The following is an 18,598-nucleotide window of genomic DNA, read 5'->3' on the forward strand; positions in this document are numbered from 1 at the left end:
ATACTTTCCCAAGAGAAGCTGCCCTTTCCCTGCTGTGTCACCACCATATAGGACAGAATTTCTATCACAGTGTTTCTCCACCCTCCATACTTATTTGTTTATATGACTGTTTCTTCTCCTGGATGTAAGTTCCTCGAGAGCAGAGGACATGGACCCGTATATTTCTTGTTCCTAGTACCTTGCCTGCATACTGTAGGTTTTTGAAAGTGTTTTTTAAATTAACAAACCCCAAAAGGAGGAGGTATTGCTAAGAGTATACTTTTAATTGCAGTTTATTTTATAAAAAATATTACTGATGAGCACCAAAGCAATTCAGTGTGTGTGGGGGGGATGCTAGAATGCTGGATAAACAAATTGGGGGAAAGAATGAAGCTCAACCCTACCTCACATCATATATAAAAATTAGAGATGAATTATAGACTTAACTTTAAAGGGCAAAGACATTATCCTTTTTAAAGAAAATATAGGAAATGGTTTTTGCAACCTTGGGGCAAGCAAAGATTTCTTAGGACATAAAAGGCACTAATTGTAAGAGAAAAAAACTGAAATGGGACTTCATCAAAGAAAATTTTCATGCCTCCTGTGAGTGAATGAAAGTCTCTTAGTTACGTCCGACTCTTTGTGACCCCATGGACTATATAGTCCATGGAAGTCTCCAGGCCAGAATACTAGAGTGGGTAGCTATTCCCTTATCCAGGGGATCTTACCAACCCAGGGATCAAGCCCAGGTCTCCCGCATTACGGGCAGATTCTTTACCAGCCGAGCTACCAGGGAATCCCAAGAATACTGGAGTGGGTAGCCTATCCCTTCTCCAGTGGATCTTCCCAACCCAAGAATTGAACTGGGGTCTCTTGCGTTGCAGGCAGATTTTTTTACCAGCCGAGCTATCAGGAAGCTCTCAGGCCTCATGCGATATGCAAAATTGAACTCAAAATGGATCATTTGAGCTATTTGAAAAATCAAAAACTATAAAACCTCTAGAAGAAAACATAGGAGCAAGTCTTTGTGACCTTTGTTAGGCAAAGATTTCTTTAAACTACAATACTGAAACTGTATTTCATACAAGAAAAAAAATTGATACATCAGACTTCATCAAGACTAAAACCTTCTGTCCTGTAAAAGACACTGTTAAAAAAATAAAAAGACAAGTTATAGACTTAGGAGCAAATAATTGCAAATCATATATCTGATAAAAGACTTGTATCTAGAAGATAGAAAGAACTCTCAAAACTCAAAAATAAGAAAAACAACACAGGTTTTTAAAATGAGCAAATATCCTGAAAATAAAAAAAGAGTTCACCAAAGAATATATAGAAGATAAATAAGATGTTCACTACCATTAGTCATTAGGGAAAATGCAAAGTAAAATCATGACCTATCACTGCATGTGTACTAGAATGCCTAAAATTGAAAAGACAGACCATACCGAGTGTTAGCAGAACTAGGAAACAGCTGGGACTCTCATACACTGCTGGTGGTGGAGACTAGTGCCACTACCACTTTGGCAGTTATTTTTTAAAAAGACATTAAACATACACCCACCATAAGATGTGGCCATTCCACTCCCAAGTATTTGCCTGGGAGAAATGAAAGTATACTTCCATATGAAGATTTGTACATGGACGTTCCTAGCAGCTTCCTTTGTCATAGCCAGAATCCAGAAACCGCTCCGCACCCATCAACAGGTGAATGGCTCAGTCAGTCTTGGCACATACTGCTCAGCAGTAAAAAGGGATACATAAAACAACGTGGTTACATCTCAGAATAATTAGGCTGAGTGAAAGAAGTCAGACAAAAAAAGAATACATATATACTGTATGATTCCATTTCTAGAAAATTCAAGAAGATACAAAACTAATCTATGGACAGGGAATGCCAGTTTTTGCCTGGGGGAGGTTGGGAGAGGGGTGGTAGAAAGGCTTACGAAGGGGCGGGAGGAATGGATATGTTCCTTATCTTGATTGTGGTGTTGGTTTCAAGGGATCTATATATGTCTAAATTAATCAAATTGTATAGTTTAAATATGTGCAGTTTATTATGTTATTATCATATCCCTAATAAAACTAATTTAAAACTTATGCTCATCATAAGATGCTGTTGGGGACTTCCTTGGTAGTACAGTAGATTGGAATCTGCCTGCCTATGCAGGGGACACAGATTTGATCCCCGGTCCGGGAAGATCCCATGTGCCGCAGAGCAGCTAAGCCCGTGCACCACAACTACTGAGCCGGAGTCCTAGAGCCCACAAGCAACTACTGCAACTACTGAGGCACCAGAGCCCATGTTCCACAAGAAAAGAAGCCACCTCAATGAGACGCCCACGCACTGCAACAAAAAGTAACCCCCACTTGCCCAACTAGATAAATCCCGTGCATAACATGAAGACCCAGCACAGTCAAAAATAGATAATTAAAAGATGCTGTTAGAGTTTAGTCAGTATTAGGGGCAGAGAGTGGACCCCAGAGATCTCTGAGAAACCCCACTGCTGCCCTGCCTAGTGACCCTATAACATAAAATGTCCAAACTCATCATGTAAACATGTCCAAGCTCATCAAGTTGTACCTTTAGTATCTGTGCCTCTGTGAAGTTGCTCAGTCATGTCCGACTCTTTGTGATCCCATGGACTGTAGCCTACCAGGCTCCTCCATCCATGGAATTTTCCAGACAAGAGTACTGGCATGGGTTGCCATTTCCTTCTCCAGGGGATCTTCCCAATCCAGGAATCGAACCCAGGTCTCCCGCGTTGCAGGCAGACACTTTACCGTCTGAACCACCAGGGAAAACTGTTTTTAAACTTTATGTAAAAAGAAATCTCTTTAAAAAAAGATACAAGAAGTACTCATCAACTCATTTCAGAACTGGGACCAGCAGAACCGTGATATCTAAACTTGACAGGGACTTTATAGACAAAGTAATGTTAGTGAATTACAACACACCAGTAGTGTTTAAAAAATTAATTCTAACATATATATCTTTTAGGGACTTCATTATTGCCTTTGGAAGTTGCTAGGGTACAAAGTCTGTATTCTGAAAACTCATCAGCGAGAGCATCAAGCGTTTCTCTTGACTTTCCCACATAGGCCGTATTTCTGGATAATCAAATCAATGATGACAGAAAAAGTGGAGAGATTTTCTTTATAGAATTCTAACAAATGTGGATTCCCTGATAGTTCAGTTGGTAAAGAATCCACCTGCAACACAGGAGACCCTGGTCCAATTTCTGGGTTGGGAAGATCCCCTGGAGAAGGGATAGGCTACCTGCTCTAGTATTCTTGGCCTTCCCTTGTGGCTCAGCTGGTAAAGAATCTGCCTGCAATGCGGGAGATCTAGGTTTGATTCCTGGGTTAGGAAGATCCCCTGGAGAAGGGAAAGGCTACCCACTCCAGCATTCTGACCTGGAGAGTTCTATGGAATATATAGCCTATGGGGTCACAAAAAGTCAGACATGACTGAGTGATTTTCACTTTTAGTTTCAACAAATGTGGAAGGAATGATAGAATTGGACTATCTCAATTTTTAACCATTTTGCAGAGGAATGGTCTAGATCATTACATCAGTGCTAATGGGGAACTTTACAATTGATGAGCCAGGGTGACACTTGTCAGTGATCAATGTGAACTTTATTAAAAGAAAGACCAGCTAGCTATTATGAGCCTCCTGGTGTGATGCTGGAGGGAAACACAGAACACCTGTGTAGTATTCTTGTCTTTTGTTTTAATTGTACCTAAATCTAATCAAACCTCTAGATCTGGTTACTTGTTTATAGGAAATACAAGGCATCCCAAGGACATATTAAATAATGCCATGGGATGCAATCAGTCCAATCCAGAAAGTGAAAAAAAAAACCTATAGGACAAATGACCTGATTTATTCAACAAAAAAAAATGGCAAAAAGAAAAACAAATGGGGTAACAGTTATAAATCAAAAGAGACTTCAGAGATAAATTAACTAAATATACTACATGGACTTTATTTGAATCCTGATTTGAACAAACCAGTTGTGGAGAGACACTTATGAGACAATTGAAGAAATTTGAAAACAGACTGGCTAGTAAGTGATATTAAAGAGTTAGGATTAATTAAATAAAAATGTTTAATGAAGTCAGGAGGTAATAAAATAAGATTTCCCATATATTATAACTGATGAAGTTGAGTAATGGATACATGGGGTTCATTATACTATTTTCTGTCTTCATGTGCATACCTACAAGTTGATATTAAAATATATAAATAAAAATGTTGTAAAAATGACCATACTATCCAAGACAATCTGCAGATTCAATGCAATCCCTATCAAAATACCAATGGCATTTTTCACAGAACTAGAATAAATAACTTTAAAATTTGTATGGAAATACACAAAAGACCCCAAATGTCAAAGCGAGTTTGAGGAAGAAGAGCAGACCTGGAGGAATCATGATTCCTGGTTTATACTCGACCACAAACCACAGTGATCAAAACAGTGGGTGCTGCGCAAAAACAGACGCATGGGTCGACTAAATAGGATAGGAAGCCCATGCAGTTATGGTCCGTTAATCCATGACAAAGGAGGCAAGACTATACGATGCAGGAAAGGCAGTCTCTTCAATAAGTGGTGCTGGGAAAACTGGACAGCTACATGTAAAAGAATGAAATTCAAACATTCTCTAACACTATACGCAAAAGTAAACTCAAAATTATACATATATACATACACACAATGGAATACTACTAGGCCATAAAAAGAATGAAATTTTGCCATTTGCTGCAACGTGGATGGATTTGGAGGGTATTATGCTAAGTGAAAAAAGACAAAGACAAATATTGTATGATATCACTTTTATGTGGAATCTAAAAAATAGAGCAAACTAGTTAATATGACCAAAAATAAAAAACAGACAGATATAGAGAATAAACTAGTACTTACCAGGGGTAGGGAGAAGTAGGGAGGAGTTATATAGGATTACAGAATTAAGAGATACAAATTATTATGTATAAAATGAGCTACAAGGATATTTTGAACAATATGGGGAATATAGCCAATATTTTATAATAACTATAAATGGAGTATACACTTTAAAAATTGTGAATCACTATACTGTACATCAAATATACTTCCATTTTTAAATAAGAAAGTGAAAGAAAAACAAAATGTTTAAAACTCCCTCTCCTTAAATAACTTAGGGAGCTTACTAGCCTAATTCTTCTAGGCACCTAATTTTGCTAGTCTTAGAGCCCCTGAAAGGTATAGCACATCTGTATACATTGAGGGTTTTTCACCTTGCTGAAAATAACGAGCAGGTTCCATTCAGTCTCTACTTGATATGGACTGAATTTTTTTTTTATATGGACTGAATATTTTTGTGCCCCTAAAATTCATGTTGAAATTCTGATCCCCATTGTGGGAGGTGATTAGGTCATGAGGACAGAGTTCTCATGAGTGGAATTACAGCCCAAGAGAGCTCCCTCAACCCTTCCACCATGTGAGGACACAGAGATGGCAGGCGGTCCATGAGCCAGGAAGCCAGGTCTTAGCAGACACTGAATCTGCCAGAAATCCTTGGAAATCATGGATCATGAGAAATAGATGTTGTTTGAGCCAAATCAGACTATGGCAGTACTATAGCCTAGACAGAGCCTTTTTTTCAAGCAACTGACCAGAGTTTTCATTGTCATGTAGAGCTCTTTTCAACACATTTTGAAGAGTTATTCATAGGTCTGTAGGGTTTGCAACCTGACCAGGAGATCAGACAGTATGAAATCACTGCAAATGATCAGGAGTATTTATGAAACCAGGGAATAAGTCCAAAATCCTTTAGATGGAAAATTGAGTTCTACTTCTTTACATGCAACCTAGTCCAATTCCTATACAAAAATGGAACATCTGAAGCAATCTGAGGCATCTTTTTATGCCTCAATCTTTAAAAGGATTTTTTTCCTGATGGGAACTACAAAAGGCCCTGAAATACACTCTTCTCTATCATCACACTAAACTTACTCAATCAGCTTCTCTCTTCTTTTCAGGAGGACGCCAGCAAGCAAACCACCTGTATAAAGATGGAGATTTCTAAAGGAGGGAACTTTGCAGCCTTGCTCCTACAAGGTAAGACTGACCAAAGGCTCTTCAGAAGATTCAGATTTCCAGTATCTCCAAATAATCCCTTTCCCCCAAAACATTTTACTTTTAAAAATAATTTTATTTATTTATTTTTGGATGTGCTGGGCCTTTGTTACTGTGTGTGCTTTTCTATAGTTTTGAAGAGCAGGGGCTACTCTCTAGTTGCAGTGTGTGGTCTTCTTATTGTGGTGGGTTCTCTTGTTGCTGAGCAGACTCTAGGATGTGCTGGCTTCAGTAGTTGTAGGATGTGGGCTCACTAGTTGCAGCTCCCAGGCTCTAGAGTGCAGGCTCGATGGTTGTGGTGCTCCTTACCACAGGAGCTTAGTTGCTCCTTACTACATGGGATCTTCCCAGACCAGGGATCAAACTCGTGTCCCCTGCGTTGGCAGGCAGATTCTTTACCACTGAGCCAAGGGAAGCCCTCCAACCCTTTTATTCAGAAATAATTTACAGAAGAGTTGCAAAGATATGACTGAATTCCCTCATATCCTGCACCCAGTTTGTCTAACACCAACATTTAATATAACCATGGTACATTTGTCAAAATTAAGCAAATAACATTGGTATAACACAATAAACTACAGATTTTTTTTTTCAGTTTTTCCAGTTTTTCCTACATAATTTTTTTGGCTCCAAGGTACAATCCAGGATATCATATTGCATTTGGTCATCGTCTTTTTACACTGTACCTGTATGTGTGATGTCTTGATCTTACCTTATTTTTCATGACCTCAACACATTTGCGGAGTACCAGTCAGGTATTTTGTGCAATGGCCCTGATTTTCAGTTTGAATTTTTCCTCATGATTCAAACTGGGGTTAAAGATTTGGGGGAAGATCTCACAGAGGTGAAATGCTCTTTTCATTGAATTATATTGGGGGGTATGTGATAGCACTACTGCTGATGTTAACCCTGATCACTCAAAGTGATCTGCCAGCTTTCTCCACTGTCGAGCGACTGTTTTTCCTTGTCCATGCTCTACGTCCAGACCACACTCAAGGGGAGAGAATGTAAACACCATTTTTTGGATGTAGGATGATCAGAGAATTTTGAGACCTATGTTGAAACCTCCACAGTGACTGATAAACATTTAGGGGGAGATACTTGGAGATTATGGAAATATCCTATTTGTCATTAAAGTTTTGCCCACCAGTTTTAGCATTCAACATTGGATCTTGCTTGTTGCAATTATTCCTATGGTAATAAAATGTATTTTATACAAATGATTATTAGCTTGACTTTTAACTTTTAAATAATTAGACATTTGGCATCTGGGCCTCTATTTAGATTCTTGCCCCAGGTCCCTCAGATGTTAGGCGCTAGAGAAAGATACATATTTTGTAATGCTTTATGCACCAAAGGAAACTTTTATACTATCTGTAGTAGTTTCTTAGGGCTGTTATAGCAAAGTACCACAAACTGGCTGGCTTAAAATTACAGACATTTATTCCCTCACAGCTCTGGAGTCCAAAAGTCTGAAAACAAGATGTCTATATGATTACTTTTTTAAGGAAACATTTAGCCAGAATCCCATTCTAGGAAAGTAACCTTTCCTGGGTTGGCAGGTATTCAGTACAGAAGCTGAGCATGTTGCTTTGACAAGATAAAGTTCTCACAGCCATCCCATGGGCTGTCATCTCCTCAAATATTGGTCAGAAGAATTCTCTTGAGGCATCTCTCACAATTCAGTTCTAGCCCTTTGTCAGCCATACCCCTCTCAGTTACTGATTCTGTATATGCCCCTGTCCTTCCCAGGTGGGAATAGCTGTAACACAGAACACCAGTGGAATTTACCATTTGGAACCTAGAAAACGTGGGGACCAGGCAGCGTGGATAGTTAGGTTAAAACTGTTACATCAGCGCTCTGAGGGTGAGAAGCCCATCTCCAGTTAGAGGCAGTGGCCTGGGGCGAGGAGCTCGGGGCTGTGTGAGTGAGGTCTGGCAACAACTGCTACAGAACCACGTCTCCTTCCATTTGTCAAAGTTGCTGTTCCGAACCTGCCCACTGGCCCTTGTGCCAGTGGTTCTGAGAAGATGGGCCGTTTCTCTGAGGAAACTCGCCTGCTTGTGGTTGCTCAGTGGTTCCTCTTTCCCAATGCAGGAGCCGGGGACATTTGGCTGGATGTGTATAAACTGCCCAAGGAGTCTTGGATCAAGGAAGTGCAGTACCCCCAACTCGCCGTAAATACAAAGAAAAAAGTCAGACAGCAGCTGCAACTGGTAGGTAACACCTGTCTTCAACTGAGAAGTTTCTCCCTGTCCACATCTAGCATACCTCCTTGCAATTTCAAGATGAAGGAGCCTGTCTGGAGGCTGTAAGACAGGACAAGAGGCACCCTGGCCTGTGTCTCTCGAGTCAGTTTGCTTTGGTTAAAATAAGATGGTTAAAAAGCAGAGGGGTCTTAAACGGTGGAACAGGGTATCTCTCTTGTCTGGGAGTTGCCTCTCCACCAAGACCACTCCCAGGCATTTCTCTGGGAGTGTTGTCTTTTTTTTTTTTTTTTTGACTCTGACTAATAGATTTTTTTTTCCCCTCCTGGGCTGAAATAATCCTTCCATGTCTCCTATTCCACTACACTCTCCAGATTATGGTATAAAGGAGTTGTTCTAAATATATGGGAATATATGTATTCTTTATATTATTCTTAGAAGGTACGTAGAACTCTACTATTTCAGTTTAATTACATGTGATCCCTGGGACTCATGCCATCTCTTTAAAATATAATATTTAAGCAAAAAAAGATTTTAAGACAATTTTCTCATCTGTCTGATGTGCAGTTATTATATATATTGGCTGCATTGTGTGTGGCATGTAGGACCTGAGCTCCCCGACCAGGGATCGAACCCATGCCCCCCGCAGTGGAAGTGCAGAGTCCTAACCACTGGACTACCAGGGAATTCCCAAAGTGTACTTATTCTTTTTTTAATCAACAACTGCTGCTGCTGCTGCTAAGTCGCTTCAGTCGTGTCTGACTGTGCGACCCCATAGACAGCAGCCCACCAGGCTCCGCCATCCCTGGGATTCTCCAGGCAAGAACACTGGAGTGGGTTGCCATTTCTTTCTCCAATGCGTGAAAGTGAAGTCGCCCAGTCGTGTCCGACTCTTCGCGACCCCATGGACTGCAGCCCACCAGGCTTCTCCGTCCATGGGATTTTCCAAGCAAGAGTACTGGAGTGGGGTTCCATTGCATACAACAAATATCAACTGAGGACGCCTTTAAAACATATTGTGCTATGTGCTATAAAGTGTTAGTGAAATTAATCTACGAGACCAAGATTGAGATTCACATTCAATGCCAAGTACATTGAGTGGCTTTGAATTAATGCCCTTTCTCTCCAGTGAATGTCTTCATAGCAAGGTGTGATTTTTGTATCTCTGGGAGGGTTACTGGCCCAGAGACATTCCTCCTCTAAACTCTTACAGAATCTATTCTTTGTACCTCTCTTTGACACTTCTCATATACTATCCTGTTGTGCGTGAAAGTTCTTTTCTCCTAACTAGATGGTAAATTTCTAGGTTGTACCTTCTGCTTCTTTTTGTCAACCATCCCCATGGCATCCTACTCAGGGCCCAACAGACACATTTTTTGAGGGATTAACTAATTATCCAAGTGGGAAAAGCACCTTGGAATGGGGGTGATTTCTCACCATAATTCACTCCGTTTCTATACACTGAGAGGCAGTCACTAAGGCCTGTTACAGTGGTAGCTCTTGCACTGTGAATTATATTTAGAGTTACTTATACATAATAATTGTCAACATCACTGATATATTTTGCCAATCAGAAATATTCACTTTAACTTAGATTTTTGTAATAGTCTCCTAGCTGACCCCCCTCCCTTCTGCTCATATTCTCTCTTAACATCACTAATGATTTCTTGTTTTCCCCAATGCATTTTAAGATCCTAGAGAACAGGTATCATGTATTAAAATCCTACAGGCCAGAGGACGGCACAAATATTGGCCCTCCCTCCATGTCTTTGGGGATGAGTTCACATCTCACAAGAGTAATTGGGGGGAAGAAGGAGCAACTCAAAAAATTAACAGAAGAAGGGGAACATATACCAAACTCATCATGAATTAATTTCTCATTTTTCTCCCCAGAACATTCCTGATTCTGTGACTGCAGATAGTTTAGATATGGTAAGAAACTTTAAAGAATATCTCCAAAGAGATTTAACTTGCATGTTAGAGATTTTTTTTTTTTTTTTTTTTAAAGGTACCCTAAATGTCAAATATATTGATTAAATATTCTCCCCAGGGCACTGTTTTCAAATTCTCTGTGACTTGATCTTGTCCCTCATTCTCTTGAAGATAGCGCCCTATCCTTGAGGATAATTGACCCAAGTCATTTGTTCAGGGGTGAGTTTCCCTGAGATAAGGGGCCTTACCAGTGTTTTCACATGGTCATGGACTTTTGTAAAATTGGAAAAAGTAACATGTTTTAACCATAATCACTTAAGATCACCATCATCTCCTCTCACTCAAACTTCCCCTCTGTCACAATAGCCCCCAAACTGAGTTGTATTAGGTGGTCATAGGCACTTTGTATTCTCTTTCTTACAGAGACCCCTAAATCATATATACTTCAGGCCCCATAGAATCCAACTTGCCTTTGCCAATGTAAGCAGCCCAATCCACCAAACTGGTGTTTGGGGTTTTTTGTTCTATTTTGGTTTGGAGGTCACCTTTGTATTGGGATACAGCAGAGCACAGACTGGCTTCCCTGGAGCTTCCTGACTCTGCCTCTGAGGCAGAGTGCAGCATGCTCTCCAGAGGCTTAGGTCTTGTGATTCAAGCCTATCAGAAGAGAAATGGTCAACTTCCAAATGGAAGTCTCTCTCCAGAGGCCTCTCCTTTATCCCTTTTATAAAATTATGTTTTGTCTCAAGTTATACAAATGCTATGTGAACACATCGCTTTGGGAAGAACCAAGTAATGCAGACTCAGCAGCCCTCTCCAGAGATCATCACCATTATTAGCTTGGTGTGTGTTTTCTATAGGCCTTTAATATATAGTTTGATTCAGATATCAGTTTATTTTGAAAAAATATACTTTCATTTTATCGGAATTTTCTATATAAGTGGCATCATACTATATAGATTTTCTTATGAACTTGCATTTTTATACTAATCAACTTATTGGCAAAGTTTTGCAATGTCAAACAAACCTACCTTGTTCTTTTGACATCCTCTGTTATATTCCTACTAAAGATGTACCATAGTTTATTTGGTTGTTCATCCATTGATGATATTGAAGGTTTTCCTAACTTGTGGCTTTTATATAACGCAGTGAAAATCTTTGTAAACTCTTCTTTGTGTACCCGAGTGCTTCTGAAGGATGTGTGCAATTTTAGTTTTAATACAGATCCTGTTAAATTGTCCTCCAAAAATGGCATGACAATTTACAATCAATCAATTTCTCCACAGCCTGGTTAACCTTGATATTATTAACTAATTTTTTGTGCAAACTGATGAAACAAAATAGTGTCTCATGTTAATTTTCATTAATCTCCTCATATTTTTATTGGCTATTGAGGTCTTATCTTCTGTGAATTGCCTGTGAATTTTTTGCCAACTACATATTTTCTTCCAATCTGTTGTTTCCCTTTTTTACTTTATGTGCTTTTCTGTTGTAAAGACATTTTAGATTCTGTTATAGTCAGAATTTTTAACCTTTTCTTTACAACCATTGCACTTAAGAAGGCTTTCTCTATCTCAAGACTGTAAATAAATTCTCCTGTGCTTTCTTCTAATACTTCTTAGTTGTTTTTTTTTTTTTGCACATTTCACTCTTTTATACACATGGTAGTTTCTTTTGTGAATGGAGCAAGGAAGAGATCAACTTTGATCTATCTTTTAAAAATAGCAATTGCAACACAAGTATCATTCCTATGTATATTTCTACACTTTTGATCCTGTTCCACTAAAATATTTGTGTGCCTGTACCAAGCACCAAGACCTTAGGAACTTCATAGCATAATATAGGCATTTAGCGCTATAAACTTACATCTAAGTAATGCTTTAGTTGCTTCCTTCAAATTTTGATATTTTATGTTTTCATTTTTGAAAATACTTCCTAATTTGCTTTTTTTAACTTTTTTTTTTTAAACCAGTGGATTATTTTTGAAGCGTATTATTTAGTGTCCAAATACTTGAGATGTTCTAGATATCTTTCTTTTTTTTTTTTCTGGTTTCTAACTGAATTCCACTACGATCAGAGAACATACTTCATATAATTTGAAACCTTTCCAATTTATTAAGACTTGTTTTATGCCCCAAATATGGTTAATTCTGTTAAGTATTCTTTTTTTTTTTTTAATAAAATTTAGAGGTTTTATTGTGACTTGAGTTACATGTATTTTTTTTTCTTTCTTTTTTTTTTTTTTTTATTAGTTGGAGGCTAATTACTTCACAACATTTCAGTGGGTTTTGTCATACATTGATATGAATCAGCCATGGATTTACACGTATTCCCCATCCCGATCCCCGCTCCCACCTCCCTCTCCACCCGATTCCTCTGGGTCTTCCCAGTGCACCAGGCCGGAGCACTTGTCTCATGCATCCCACCTGGGCTGGTGATCTGTTTCACCATAGATAGTATACATGCTGTTCTTTTGAAATATCCCACCCTCACATTCTCCCACAGAGTTCAAAAGTCTGTTCTGTATTTCTGTGTCTCTTTTTCTGTTTTGCATATAGGGTTATCGTTACCATCTTTCTAAATTCCATATATATGTGTTAGTATGCTTCTGTTAAGTATTCTATGTGCACTTGAAAAGACCATGTAGTCGGTTGTCATTGGTCCAAGTTATTCAAGTCTTCTGTATCCTTAGTGCTTTCCCCTCTATACTCTTACTGATTTTCTGTCTACTTATCCTATCAATTATTGAGGGAAGAGCGTTGAAATCTATGAGACTGTAGATTTATTTCTGCTTTCACACTAAGAATTTTTGCTTCATGTATTTTGAAACTCTGTTATTAGGTGCAAGAAACATTTAGAATTTTATATCTCCTTGAGAATTCACCATTTTATCTTTATTCAATGACCCTTTGATCTCTGGTAACATTTTTTGCTCAGAAATCTATTTTGTCAGATATTAATATAGCAACCTCAGTTTTCTTTTAATTAGTTTATAAGATATATTTTTCCTATACTTTTAAAATCTTTATATTTAAGATAAATTTCTTTTTGATAGCATATCATTAGGTCTTGCCTTTTTAATCCAATCTGTCAAACTCTACCTTTTAATTGGGGTGTTTAGGCCATTTAGGCCATCATATTTAATGTGATTTTTTTATGCATTTATGTCTAAATCTACCACTTTGCTGCTTAGTTTCTATTTGTCCCACCTGTTTTTGTTTTTCTTCTTTTTTCAACTTCTTTTGAAATGAGTGTTTCTAACGATCCTGTTTTATCTCCTTTATTGGCTTATTACCTGTGCTTTTTCCTTATTGTAGGATATGAACATTTCTTTTAAAGGAGATGTTAAGTTGAGTCTTCCAGTTCAAATAATGAAAATCAAACCACCCAAACCAATTACAGGTACGTATAACTCCATGAATACTGTTTTTCCTTTTGCCATTGATTTCTTAGTTTTTTTCTTTCTCTTTCTCCACATTTTTCATTCATTAGCAGCAGTATCTGATTTACAAGTCATAGGCTCTGGGACCTAAAGATTAAAAGTATAAATGTTACAAGGATACAATTAACTAAAAGAATTGGGACATCAGGAAAGAGACACCTTTCCCGAGTGCTGGTGGAGTTCACTCATTCCTACATTCCTGTGTTACTTCATTCACCAGTATTTGCTGAGGGCCAATAATGCACCAGGCACCAAGATGAGTAAGACACATCACCCATGCTCTAGAAGCTGCAGGTGAACAAAGAGAGAATAGGAGGAAACCATAATAGTAGGATTCGATTAAGTGCAGCAGTGGGGACATCCACGACCAGAAAAACATAGAGGAAGGAGTAACTAACTCTGCCTAGGGAATAGGCAGAGGCTCTGTCAGAAGAAGGAACATCTGAGAAGGTTTTAAGAATTAAGTGGGAGTTGGCTGTAGACAGAGGACATACAGTCTATCCTCTCAATATTCACACATGACCTTAGAGATATACCTACAAGGATGTTTACTGCAGTGCTATTTATAGAGGCATAAGAGTAGCGAGGTAAATCTGGTACACTCAGAGTACTTTGCAGCCATTAAAAACAAAGAGACAAATGCAAAAGACCAAGAATAGACAATTCACTCTCATAGAAGAACATGGTGATATGATTTCTCCATCAAGATTTATTACAAAGTAATAAATTACAGTAATTTTAATTACAATAATTAAAGTAATTATTACAGTAATTAAAACAAGGTAGAAAAAGAGATGACTGAATAATAGATGGAAACATATATATAAAATATAGAAATAGTTGATAGAATATAGTATATTTAAAGATTAGATGAAAAACACAGGGTCGAGAGGGCAGGACAGAGTTAGGCTGAAATACCCAGGTTTGATTCCCTGGATCAGGAAGATTCCTTGGAGAAGGAAATGGCAACCCACTCCAGTCTTCTTGCCTGGAGAATCCCATGGACAGAAGAGTTTGGTGGGCTACAGTCCAGGAGGTCGCAAAAGAGTCGGACACAACTGGGCAACTAACACACACACGCTGCCATCTAGAAGGGGTCTGTTTCTAGAAAGTTGTACGAGAAACCGCTAACAATGGTTGCCTCTGGAGGACGGGACTTGGGGCCCTGTGGGACCCCCTGGGCACCTTCCAAAGAGTAAAGGAGTTTTGAAAATTAGGGTTCATGCCCAGAAAATAGATCGCCTAGGTTTACTGTGGGTGTGCCTGCTCAGTCGTTCAGTCATGTCTGACTCTTTGCGACCCCATGGACTGTAGCCCGCCAGGCTCCTCTGTCCAGGAGATTTCCCAGGAAAGAATACTGGAGTGGGTTGTCATTTCCTCCTCCAGGGGATTTTCCCAACCCAGGGATCAAACCCATGGCTCCTGCATTGGCAGGTGGATTCTTTACCACTTGAGCCACCTGGGAAGTCTCCACTGTGGATTTAGGAGAAGATGAGAAAGAAGGAAATGGAAGGTTACTGGGAAGGAGAATGATAAAAATGATTGGCAGAGAAAGGAGAATTTTTAAAGGAAGGCAGTTGGATCAGTGTAAGCAGAGGAGGCGGAGACTGTGTATTGAGGGTCCTCAGCCATGGCTGAATAGTGCAAGTGACTAGAAGGTTTGGGGCCTTGCTGGGCTGGAGAGACAGCAATGGTGATCTAAGGTCTCTAGTGACATTGTGAACATTTCCCTGGCCTCTGGAGATTCTGTAGTCTGGAAACAGGAGATGACAGCAGGATGGAGATGGAGGAGTGGGAGGAGGGAGAGCAGCTTCCCTTTGCCAGTGCTCCGTGAGCTGGTGGAGTAGGAGGGAGGCCGGGGAGAAGGCTCAACACCTGGGCAGAGCAAGAACAGACTTCTGAGGACGAGGGATTCTTCAGGGAACTGGGAAGCATAGAGGAGGAAGGAGAAACCAGGAAGGAGGACGTCAGAAGGTTTAACCAATGCTGGAATATTTTCAACCTAGGTACCACATTTAAGAGCCCCCTGGAAGCCTTTGCAAAGATAGCAGGCTGCCGCGGGCTGGGCTCTGGGCAGAATCACTACATCAAGGCAAGCCAGTGGGAGAAGCGGGAGGCAATCTTAAAAGCCACCTACAAGAAGTACCTGGATGGGGAATGGGAGCCTGAGCCGATCAGGTGAGCCTGGAGGTGAGGGGCACGGGGGTGAGGCCAGAATGACCCCTCCCTGGGAGCTTCTCCTCTGTAAGCACATGCAGAAATCAACCGGAGGACCTTTATTAATTCAGAGTCTCAAAGCTCGTGATGGTTTGGGGGACTTCTCTGAGAACTTCAGCAAAATCTTTTGAAAAGTTGGATGGAGGTTGTTTAAATATAATTAGAACAAAGGATGATAACATAGATTTAAAAGAAGGAATAGGCGTCTATGGAGATGAAAAGTAGAGTTTTAGAATTTTTGGGGGGAGGGGGAGTTGGGGGCCATCCAGCACTGCTTACAGGATCTCAGTTCCCTGACCAGGGGTTGAACCCAGATCATGGCAGTGAAAACACCAAATCCTAACCACTAGACCAACAGGGAACTCCCTATTTTATAATTTTTTTGTATGATAGCATCTCCTTAAAAAAAATTGTTTTCCTGATTATCTAGATAACACAGATGATCCTAGAGAGGAAAAGAAAATTGACCACTAATAACATTTTCTTCCACTTCCATCCAGTCTTTCTAAATGTAATACATTAATGTGTAATTGTTAAAACATGCTACTTTCTAATCTCAGTGAGCAGGTAGGCCTCAGTTATTGTAAAACCTGAGCCTGAGTCCTTGAAGTATCTGGTGGAGCAGGTTCAGCAGCCAGCTCTCCTCACAAATATTGCAGGTCTCAGAAATGTTCTTACTTCACATGGGGAGTGAAACCTCTCATCTTGCTGTCATGTGGACCTGAATTTTCTCACTTCACACAATGTCCCAGGGCTAGCTACGCCCTGCTGCTGCTGCTACTGCTGCTAAGTCGCTTCAGTCATGTCGGACTCTGTGCGACCCCATAGATGGCAGCCCACCAGGCTCCCCCGTCCCTGGGATTCTCCAGGCAAGAACACTGGAGTGGGCTGCCATTTCCTTCTCCAATGCATGAAAGTGAAAAGTGAAAGTGAAGTTGCTCAGTCGTGTCTGACTCTTAGCAACCCCATGGACTGCAGCCTACCAGGTTCCTCCATCCATGGGATTTTCCAGGCAAGAGTACTGGAGTGGGGTGCCATTGCCTTCTCCGAGCTAGGCCCTAACAGACACTAAAAAAAAAAAAAAAAGTACCAACTTAGTATACCCGGGATAGGAGCATTTATGTACTTCACCCAAGTCTGATCATGAAGGGGTCTTCCCCCAGGACAGGAATGGTTCTGCCCATACTGGGTGCTCCTCCTGGCCTGGGCTAACTCCCACCACTCTGCCTGTCCAACCCTCACCAAACTCCAAGGGCCCACACCCATCAGGACCAGCACGTAGAATATGATTTGCTTCATGGCCCTGAACGCCCTGGAAGGTCCTTCTGAACTACTCATTTCTGGTCTTAATACCAAGACGCTGCCAGCACTTGTCTTTGCCAAGGAGTCCACCACGGCTCTGACCAGTGTCTCTTTCTTTCCCAGTATGGCTACGTTCTACTTCCTCCTTCCCAGTCGCGTAATCCCAATGCCAGCGGGAGTCAAGAGACCCCCAGGTAAAGGAGGGGGAAGCAGGTGGTCATCACAGGGGAATGCCCAGCAAGCCCTCCTAGAGAAGCTCTGCTCAGCACACCCTGCCTGCTGGGAGGGAAGGAGGTGGAAAGTGGGTTGCCAGCTGCAGCTTAATAGTTTCTAGTTGCACCTGTGACCCCTGAGTCCAGATTCCTTGATGATGGACACTGGCACCGTCTTCAGGGTGTGAGCTGCCACAGAGGATGGTGTGTACACATCCCGCCAGGCTGCTTCTGGATTTTTGTTGTTGTTCAGTCTCTTAAGTCGTGTCCGCCTCTTTGCAACCCTATAAACTACAGCACTCCAGCCTTCCCTGTCCTTCACCATCTCCCAGAGTTTGCTCAAACTCACATCCATTAAGTCAATGATGCCATCCTACCATCTCATCTTCTGTCACCCCCTTCTCCTGCCCTCAATCTTTCCCAGCATCAGAATCTTTTCCAATGATCAGTTCTTCTCATCAGGTGGTCAAAGTAATGGAGCTTCAGCTTTCACATCAGTCCTTCCAATGAATATTCAGGGTTGATTTCCTTTAGGATTGACTGGTTTGATCTCCTTGCAGTCCAAGGGACTCTGATGAGTCTTCTCCAGCACCACAGCCCAAAAGCATCAACTCTTTGGCACTCAGCCTTTTTTATGGTCCAACTCTCTGGATATGAATTCCTTTCTGTAGAAAAGGTTAGTTAAAACACTGACAGCCTAGTGGACAAGAATTTATCTAGAAGATGTGAAAGCAGCCAAGGGGTAGTAGTGAGCATCCTGCCTGCACAGGAAGATGAGCTGGCCCCAGGAGCAGCCCTCCTGGGGGTGCCCAGCCCCTCAGCTGGTAGCTCACCCCTCAGTTGGGTGCTGCCCATTGGCACAAACCATTTCAAACTGACCTCCTCCTGGGCAAACCCCTCCACCCAAATCAAAGTCCGCCCAGACTCCTTCCGTGACGCCCCTTTCCTCTCTTCTTCCCCAGGGCTCGCCTGTGTCCTTGGTGTACACTGGACTGACCATCACAACTTTTTCTTCTATTCACTTAACCGGACGCTGAAGGATAAAGCTGGTACTTTACTGCCGGGATGGGAGTCGCCTAAGCTCAGGGCTCTCAGATCTTGTCCTTCTTCAGCTTAGCCAAGAGCACGTGACTGACAGCCGCGTGGCTTTTAGGGGACCAGAGCTGTGCAGAGTGGGTGGCTTG

The 18,598-nt window shown here is 40.9% G+C and overlaps 1 protein-coding gene and 1 non-coding gene across 3 annotated transcripts in view; one reads left to right on the forward strand and one right to left on the reverse strand.

Moving 5' to 3' along the window:
- Positions 1–18,598, forward strand: part of WDR93 (WD repeat domain 93) — a 46,085-nt gene that overhangs the window by 13,152 nt on the left and 14,335 nt on the right. For both annotated transcript variants that reach the window (XM_061159605.1, XM_061159606.1), the window contains 7 exons: positions 6,005–6,083; positions 8,200–8,318; positions 10,203–10,241; positions 13,559–13,643; positions 15,690–15,861; positions 17,326–17,396; positions 18,377–18,463. In XM_061159605.1, coding sequence (XP_061015588.1) covers positions 6,005–6,083; positions 8,200–8,318; positions 10,203–10,241; positions 13,559–13,643; positions 15,690–15,861; positions 17,326–17,396; positions 18,377–18,463 — 652 coding nt within the window. The remainder of the gene's footprint in view (positions 1–6,004; positions 6,084–8,199; positions 8,319–10,202; positions 10,242–13,558; positions 13,644–15,689; positions 15,862–17,325; positions 17,397–18,376; positions 18,464–18,598) is intronic.
- Positions 8,923–8,995, reverse strand: TRNAG-UCC (transfer RNA glycine (anticodon UCC)). The gene has a single exon. It is a non-coding gene; the product is annotated as a tRNA-Gly (tRNA).

Source organism: Dama dama, chromosome 13, assembly GCF_033118175.1.
Source record: "Dama dama isolate Ldn47 chromosome 13, ASM3311817v1, whole genome shotgun sequence".
NCBI lineage: Eukaryota > Metazoa > Chordata > Mammalia > Artiodactyla > Cervidae > Dama > Dama dama.